Source organism: Erinaceus europaeus, chromosome 16 (genome assembly GCF_950295315.1).
Source record: "Erinaceus europaeus chromosome 16, mEriEur2.1, whole genome shotgun sequence".
Classification (NCBI taxonomy): domain Eukaryota; kingdom Metazoa; phylum Chordata; class Mammalia; order Eulipotyphla; family Erinaceidae; genus Erinaceus; species Erinaceus europaeus.
In genome coordinates this window covers 68,230,488-68,239,434 of record NC_080177.1, presented here as the reverse complement: position 1 = coordinate 68,239,434, position 8,947 = coordinate 68,230,488, and the positions used below count along the sequence as shown (strand labels likewise).

Here is an 8,947-nt window from a genome sequence, read left to right as displayed (position 1 = left end):
TTGGGGAGCCGGGGGCTCGAACTGAGATCCTTCCTCGGGTCCTTGCGCTTTTCCACATGCGCTTACCCGGGGAGTTACCGCCCGACCCCCCCCCCCCCCCCCCCCCCCCGTCCTAGATTGTTTTTAGAAGGCGCTACATTATATCAGTTTTTATCACCTGACTAAATGTTTTTGAAAAGGCATTTTTAAAAGATTTTAAAATAGTGACTCATATGCGTACTACTAGAATTAGTTCCTAGTCTGACATTCTAATTTTTTATTATTGTTAAAAACCTGAGATTAAGCTATTTATACATACATCACCTCCTCCCCCAGAGCACTGCTCAGCTTTGGCTTATAATGGTGAGGGAGTTGAACCTGGGACCTCAGAGCCTCTGGCACAAGAGTCTTTTTACATAACCATTATGCTATCTCTCCTGCCCTACACATGAATGTTTGTATGTATCTCAAGTTCTTTTTTTAGAGATGAATCCTGGAGAGTGCTCATCTGATTTCTGGGGTTCACTTACCCAAGAAGGAAAGGGTGTTTTCAGTTATGGCTTCTCCTATCCCTGCCCCTGCCCCTGCCCCTGCCCCTGTGCAGCCTCCTCCTCACAGCCCAGTGGCAGCCTTTTTGCTGAGCCGGCACAGCTGACTGCCTGCTGGGTGCTGCTCCCCCTTATGGTGGGAGTGGGAGTGGGAGTAGGTGTGTGAGCTGCTAGCCACCTTACCACGTATCTCCTCCAGGTACCTGTTTTGTAACAAGTTCTTTTCTGATCTCAGATCAAGCTGCACAAATGAGGAGGGCCTTGTGTGGTATCAGTGGCCTCTCTCTCTTGTTTCTAAACCAGTGGTTCTCAACTGTTACCCGGAGGGGGAACATTTAGCACTGTCTGAGTACCTTTTTTTATTACCTGAGCTTGGTGGTGGAAAGGGGTTGTTGGCACTGATAGATAGTGGGAGAGGCCAGAGGTGCTGTAAACATCCTATATCTTGTTAGCCACTTAAAATGTCCTTAGGGAGTCGTGTGGTGGCTCTCTCAGTTGAACACACATGAACTTGGGTTCAGGCCCACAGCCCCCAGCTCTGGTGTGTGTGGGGGCACTTCTCCAGTTGTAAGCAGTCCTGCAGGCGTCTTTTTTTCTTTGTCCTTCTCTCTTCCCCTCCTCTCTCAACTTTTTTTCTGTTATATCACAAAGATGGGGGGAAAGAAGGGAAAGTGGCCACTGGGAGTGGTGGACTGCGGTGCCAGTAAAAATAAAATAAAATTCTCTCTGTGATTTTGAATATTACTAGAGATAAATCAAAGTTGATGTCTTAAACAATTTTAATCGTGATTTAATAATGATTAACAAGATTGTAGGATTGTAAGATAATAGGGGTATTTCATATTTCCCACCACTAGAGTTCCATGTCCCATCCGTCCATTGAAAGTTTCCCTAATTCTTTTTTCTTTTTTTTAACTTTTATTTTGTATTGTCTACCAGAGCACTGCTTAGCTCTGGCTTATGGTGGTGTGGGGATTGAACCTGGGACTATGGAGCCTCAGGCATGAGAGTATCTTTGCATAACCGTTATGCTATCTATCCCCACCTATTTCCCTAATTCTTTTTTTTTCCTTTTTTTTTATTGGGAAATTAATGTTTTACATTCAACAGTAAGTACCATAGTTTGTACATGCATAACAATTTTCCCTAATTCTTTATCTGGGAGTATGGACCAAAATTCAAAGTTGATTCCTTATTTGAAATGTCAATATGAAAACTAATTCTCCAAGGAAATCCTTTCTTTTCTTCCTTTTCCATTTTCTTCAATTTTCCTTTCTCTTACACACACACACACACACACACACACACACCACGCCACGCCACGCCACGCCACGCCACGCCACGCCACACCACACCACACCACACCAGACCACACCATTAAATGCTCACAAGCTGCCTGGGCTAAGAAGTAACAGGAAGAGGAGACACATTCAAATATGAAGCTGGGTCTTTATTGACATTTAGGAAGCATCTCTGTGGAGAAATCTTTTTGAAGCTTAGGGATGTGGCAGCATTTCATTTAAAGGTCAGATGGCTAACTCTGATGTGCATGTGCAGAAAACCTGCTCAGGGTCAGATTCAGGTTCCTCTGGGCTGGTCCAGGCTCCTGGGTTGATTCTCCTTAAGGATCTTATTGATCCAGGCTCGGTAATGGGAGATGCGGGTGAAGACAGCAGGGGGCTTGCCATCCAGCCGTACATAGGACACGACACCCTGGGCTACCCCAGCACACATTAGAGGGCCTCCTGAGTCGCCCTAGATTTGTGGAGAGAGAAAAGAAGATGAATGAAGGATGTTACTCCGTCTTGGTCTTGACTGATTCACAGTCTCAGAGTGAGTGAACCCTGAGCCTGACTCCTAATGAGCTCGTGCCTTGGCCTGATGCCTCGCCTTCCCGTCACCCCCTGCACCCGGTGTGGTGGCCTGGTCGGGGTGGTCAGGGACTTCCCATGGCCTTGGAAGAAGGTTTCTGCAGGGGGACAACTTTTCAGACTCTCACAATCACAAACCCTGTCACCGACGAACAATTTCCTGGCCTCATCTCCTTCCAGGACATGAATGGTCTCAGAAGACTGAATGCCTTTAAGAACAGTCATCTACCTACCTGCAGGGGGAAAGCTTCCCGAGTGGTGAAGCAGGGCTGCAGGTGTCTTTGTCTCTTTCCCTCTCTATCTTCCCCTCCCATCTCAACTCCTTTCTGTTAAGCAAAAATTAAAAATAAAAAGAACAACAGTTTTGGATCACCTTAAATACATTCTTAGTTTTCCTGGAGTTGCCCACACAGAGTTGGAGATTGTTATCAAAAGCCCTGTACTGCATGCAGTCCTGGGGGCCCATGAGTCGTAGCTTCACTTCCTGCAGGGTGTCGGAAGCATGCCCATTCACTTCTGTTCTCCCCCAGCCGGCCACCTGGCATGTTCTCTTGGGGGAAATGAAGTCAAATTCGGCTGCCAGGGGGGCCGTGCTCACAGCCAGGGTCAGGTTGGCTTTCTTCTCCAGCTGTGAAGTGAACAAGAACGGTCAGTGTTCAGAGTGGGTCATGGGGTGTATGGAGATGGGGCAGGTAAACACTTCACAAGTCTGTAGGGGGTGCTCGTGAGGGGGTGCACCCCTGAAGCAGTTCAGGGAAATTTCAGGGTGGTGGGGACCTGAAGCGATGCCTATGAGGATAGACAAGAGGAGACAGAGAGGAGAATCGGTGTCACCTTTAGTAACATGATGTCGTTGAGAAAGGTTACGTTTTCATATTGTGGATGCGGAAACTGCTTCTCAGCTTTGAGCATCTGCCATGTGCCTTCTTGCTCTCTTATGTTGTGGACTCCGAGGATGACTGTTATAGACCTGTTTTGAGGAAGCAGGAAGGACAAGGGGGAAAAGAATCTTTTTAGGACTTCCTCTTGAGTTGGGCCCCTACAGAGTTAAGGGGCTGGAGTTTCACAGAGTCACAGGACTCTGCCCACTGCCCTTTGGCTGGGCTGTCACGGCATCTGGGGGTGGGGCTCAGTTTTAACTCATGGGAGAACTTTCTCATGGAACAGAGACACTTTTTGGCAACTGGTTGGCTTAAGGAGAGACATTGGATTGGAAGCTCTTTATCTGGGCCAGCCATTTACGGCAAGAAATTATGAAGGAAGGGGATAGTTTGGGGCTGTGGTCCTTCCTATGGAGCTATGTGTTCAGGTCCCTGAGAACTAAGAGTAGTGTTTTTGCAGAGACCCTAAAGTCCTGGGCAGGGCTTTCCATAGTGAGCCCCCACTGCATTGCGTAGGGTAGGAACAGCTGTGTTTAGAGCAGGGACTGTTGGACAGTCTCTCTTTGCCTTTTATTTATTTATTTATTTATTTATTTATTTATTTATTTATTTATTTATTTTAACTCCAGGGCTATCACTGGGGCTCAGTGCCTGCACTATGAATCCACTGCTTCTGCGGGCCATTTCCCCCTCCACTGGATAGGACAGAGAGAGAAATTGAGAGGGGAGGGGAAGATAGAGAGGGAGAGAGAAAGATAGACACCTGCAGACCTGCTTCACCACTGTGAAGCTACCCCCATGCAGGTGGGCAGCTGGGGGCTCAAACTGGGATCCTTGCCTGGGTCCTTGTGCCTCATACTATGTGCGCTTGGCTTCTTCTCTTTGTCTTTGTAGAGGAGCTGAACTTACAGTGACTGAGGACCGGGGTGTCTATTCAATAATGATATCAAACTCCTTAAACTCAAGCCTGAAAATCGTCTCAGGCTCGGGTGCCCTTGCCCAGGCCCCAGTGAGAGTGTGTCCTTGGTGGCCATGCCAGCTGTTGATTTCAGTCTAGGGACTGAAGACCCGGTTGTCTCACCTTCCCGCACAGTGAGCTGCCGTCAGCACAAAGTCCTTTCTGATCAGGAGACCCCCACAAGCTGACAGCTTACCCAGGGAACTGGTAATTTCCAGAAAGGCCATGTAGGGGTGGGAGTGCGGCCTGCACTCTTTACCCCCGATGATCTCCCCTGAAACAGAGAACCCAGGAATGGAGACAGGCACACACAGTGGTCTCTGCAGAGAATGCATAAGCTGGGGTCATGTCGGGAGAGACTTCTCTGCTTTGTTTTTTCTTTGTGTGTGTGTGTGTGTGTGTGTGTGTGTGTGTGTGTGTGTGACAGTGTTTCACCAATTGCGATACTCTAGTGTCTGTCTTTTTTTCCCCTGTGTCTTTGGGGGGGTCTACCCAAGGGCCTAATATGTGCAGAGCCTGCTCTCCACGGCTGGGCACCGCCCTGGCTGAGGAAGTCTCTTGACTCTCACCTTCATCCTTTTCCTTGCCACCCCCCTCTTGTGACTCGGGGGTTGGCTGAGAGAATGGAGAACACTCACACTCTCTCTTTTTTTTTTTTTTTTTTCACACTCTCTATATACTTTGCTCCTCCTTCCTCCAGCCTCAGAAGTCACCACAGACATTGCTCACCTGGGATCATGACTCTCATTCATCCTGCCACCAGCTCTCCTTTGTCACAGAACAGTGCCATCGCTCACAGCCCATGAACTGTCACTGAATGTCCAAGTCAGATACTAGAGTAGTCCTGAGTCTCTACACACCTCATCTCATACAGGACCTTAGAGAGGACCCATGCCTGGTTCACCTGCTCTGATCCCCTTGTCAGTATGGGCTCCTGCTTTCTGACAACTCCCATGGGCTGCACAGAATGGGTGATTCATCCCAGTGCAGCCTTCACCCTGGGCTCTTGAAGAGAGAACCTGGGGCCCCAGTTGAGGGTCAGCTATAGGCAGGCTGAGCTGATTGAGGAGCTAAAGCTGCAGCCTCTAGAGGTCAGGGCCTGAGACTCACCAGCCTTGGCTCCAGAGCACAGGGAAAAGCACAGCAGGGCGAGAGGAAGAAGAAGCATCTTGTCAGAGAGGCAGCCTGTGGCTGGTGCTGCTCTGTGTCCTGTCGTGGGTTTTATAACCCCAGCAAGTGAGGGCAGGGCCGGGCTGGCGACCACAGGAGTGGTGTGGTTGTGTTCTCCCTTGTTCTAAGCTGGCGGCCTTTCTGGTCAGAGTCTCCCTTAAATTGCTGTGTTTTGCTAGAGATGATGTTGAGTTTGGACTCTCGGTTCTTAACTGTGAACCATCTATCAAGGGTTGGGTCAGGCTAGAGATAGCTGCTTTAGTGTAGGGGATGCTAAGTGACCACCCTTGACCATCGAGTCTCATCTGAGGTGGGGAGAAGGGGTGCTGTTTTTGCCAGTTAGTGCATCTTGTTAAAAGCTCATCAGAAATGCAGGAGCAGAGGGAGAATCCTCAATATGAACATCAGAAAGACACATGGTCATGACTATGGCCATGTGTAAAAATGGGTTTTACACAAATGGCCAGTGTATATGCGTATCTGTGTGTGTACATTGAGCACACAGGGTACACACAAATAGCCACAAGTTTCTGAAGGGCTGGAGGTTAGCATAGTGCTTGTCCACTGACTCATGCCGCAGCCAAGTAGGTGCTGACTGTATTGAAGAGTTTACTAATACTGCAACACAGTGAATGCAGTCAGTAGTAAGTGACTATTCTCAGTGGTAGGGAATGTTCTTTTTTTCCATTTTTTAAAAAATTTATTTATAAAAAGGAACATTCTCTACCATTGTTGATCCAAGTTGAGGGCAAGGTCCTATGGGGGCTCACAAAGGGGTCTATTGTGTTGTTCCTGATAGAAATAACTGATAACAATGGAGAGAGGGATTTTTTCCAGGTCTAGGCTCATTATGTCTGTCTGGGAATCTCAGGACTTCCCGACTAGGGCCCCAACTGATGGGGTGGCCTGATAGTGACTAGAGTCATCATTAAAGTATGCCAGTCTCTTGCCCTTATTCAACTTTTGCAGTCCTTGCTTTGATAAGGACAGCTTGGGAGTGAGTGAGGGAAGTGTAATAGGAAATAGGTGAGGAGGGTATCTAAGTTTAAGTAGACACTTTCATTCTGAACTTCATACTGACTCACTGCAGATTATTGTGTACTTTTGCTTTCAGAAATATATTTTGCTATGATTTATGGATACATGTGAACATATGCTCTGTCTCATGGGACCTGGTCTATATCTAGGTTTTGGGACTTTGTTAGGAAGTGAACCACCTGGAATGGAATTAGAGAATCCTATGAAAGGAAAGGTCTCACCCGAGTAATGAGGGTGAAGAGTTGACCTTTCACTCCTGACATCTCTTGGACACAGTCTGAAGTGAAGCATACTGAGGTGGTACTCGTTGCGATGATTAGGTTGGGATGCAATATCAGTTGGTATGAATTGAGAGAAGCATGCAGGAAAGTGAGCCTCACTCTAGAGGTTCCAGGACTGGGGAAATAAAGGCTCTATAGAGGAAGTGGGAGTTCCTGCTGTCTTAGGGCTTAAGAAGGCAATAGATAGTTATTGTTATAATCATATTATTTGGTAATTGGGTTAACTTTGAAAAATCCCGTTGTTAGGATTTGCTGTATCATACGCAACACCACCATAATTCATGTCCTTTGACATTATTTGTATATAGCTGTGCCACTGGTTGCTTCTGTTCCCTGGTCTAAGCTTTTAAGAGAGTCAACATATTTTGTCAGTGTTTCCTTTTTTTTTCTCTTTTCTTTCTTTCTTTCTTTCTTTCTTTCTCTTTCCTTTTTAGAATGATAAAAAGCAACTTTATTACTTTAATAAGCTTGTCTGATCTTAAGATTTCTTGCCAGATGCCTTTGCAGCAGGTGCTTTCTGACCCTTCTGAGTTTTTAAAAAAAATTTTTAATTTATTGGATGAGTCAGCCAGAAATTGAGAGGGAAGGGGGAGATAGAGTGGGAGAGAGACAGAGAGACACCTGCAGCACAGCTTCACCACTGTGAAGCTTTCCCCTTGCAAGTGGGGACCGGGGGCTTGAACCTGATTCCTTGCACACTGTATCATGTGCACTCAGCCAGGTGTGCCACCTCCTGCCTCCCCCACCCCCCTTCTGAGCTTTTGGCGGTGCGGCCTTCTGGCCTGTGGCTTTCTGGTCCGGAGCCTTCTTGCCTTTATTGGCTACCTTTTTAGCTGGAACCGTTGCTGCCACTGCACCCTTAGTAGAAGTTACTTTTTTGGGAGAAGTTTTCAGGAGAGCGGCCTTTTGAAGCCTCCTAACTTCAAATTTGATTATTGTGTTCCTCATTTTTTTCTTGCCTTCACGACCTTTTAGTAATCCAAATCCGTCATCTTGATTTTCCTTTCTCTGGCATAAATTTTCTTTTTTCTTTTTTATTTAAGAAAGGATTAATTAACAAAACCATAGGGTAGGTTTTCTTGACCCATCTTCTGGTGGCCCACTTTTTGCTGATATGTGCTTTCTCCCAGGCTTTTCGTACATACTTATGACAGGCACTGTGTGGCATCTTGATGATGAAGTCAGTGAACTGCATGCATTTGAAAGGCATAGCCTGTCTCCTTACTTTAGCGCAAGGTCCATCAACCAAGGCCCTTCTCTGGTCAGTGACATCCAGCTTCCCAGCATGGGGCCCAAAGGAGACACAGGCCATGTGCCCAACCTCCAGGAATTGCCTGAACACTATCTTGGCAGTGCTCAATGAGAAGCTCTTCCTCCCTCCCTCCCTCCCTTCCTCCTTCCTTCCTTCCTCCTTCCTTCCACTGTTCAGCTCAATCTTATAGTGGTACTGAAGATCGAACTTGGGACTTCTGGTGCTTCAGGAATTAGGGCTTTTGCATAATTACAATCCTATCTCCCCAGCCCTATTGGTGGTATGTAAGTAGAGGTTGGAAGGAATCTTGGGAAGGCAATGATTGGACTTGGAGCGAAAACAGAATTTGTTTATTAGTTTGTTTAACATCTGGCACTGGGGGGTGAACTCATGGCTTAATGTGCAATACCCTTTAACAGTGTTCCTGGTCTATTTTTTTCATACTTTATTCAGAGAGAGCGAGAGTGGCGATATAGCTGGATGGTTATAAAAAAAACAAACCTTTCATGCTGGAGGGGCCAAAGTCCCACGTTCAACCTCCGTGCCACTATGAACCAGAGCTGAGCAGTGCTCTGGTAAAAAATAAAACCAAATAAATAATTTTCATATTGCTTCTAAATTGAGAGAGAGTGTGTGAGAGAGTAAGAGAGAGAAAGGAAGCACCACAGTACTGCTTCACCATCCATAGAACCCCCCCTCAACCTTACTGGGGCCTGTCTCTCCCATGTTGTGCTCATGAAGCTTTCTCCTGCAGGTGGGGACCAAGGGGTTGAACCTGGGTCCTTGTGCACTGTAATGTGTGCACTTAACCGGGTGTGCAAATTTTAATGAAAGTAGTTTCTTCTTCTTAATTTTTTTTTTTTTACTCCAGGGTTATCGCTGGGGCCTGGTGCCTGCACTGTGAATCCACTGCTCTTGGAAGCTGCTTTTCCCATTTTGTTGCCCTTATTGTTATTGTTATTGCTATTG

At 46.8% G+C, this 8,947-nt stretch overlaps 2 protein-coding genes across 2 annotated transcripts; both read right to left on the bottom strand.

Annotated features, from left to right (window-relative positions):
• Window positions 1-1,956: 1,956 nt before the first annotated feature.
• On the bottom strand, window positions 1,957-5,429 carry LOC103126571 (chymase-like). Its single transcript, XM_007537491.2, has 5 exons — window positions 5,348-5,429; window positions 4,361-4,511; window positions 3,233-3,368; window positions 2,772-3,026; window positions 1,957-2,282 (listed from the first exon to the last, which is right to left on the bottom strand). The coding sequence occupies exons 1-5, from the start codon at window positions 5,403-5,405 to the stop codon at window positions 2,106-2,108; spliced, it is 777 nt and encodes a 258-aa protein (XP_007537553.1). The 5' UTR covers window positions 5,406-5,429; the 3' UTR covers window positions 1,957-2,105.
• Window positions 5,430-5,976: 547 nt separating this feature from the next.
• Window positions 5,977-8,486, bottom strand: LOC103126561 (large ribosomal subunit protein eL14-like). The gene is given in 5 exon segments (XM_060174195.1): window positions 5,977-6,025; window positions 7,493-7,677; window positions 7,680-7,748; window positions 7,790-8,067; window positions 8,480-8,486. Coding segments are annotated over 5 exon segments (588 nt in total).
• Between the last annotated feature and the right edge of the window lie 461 nt (window positions 8,487-8,947).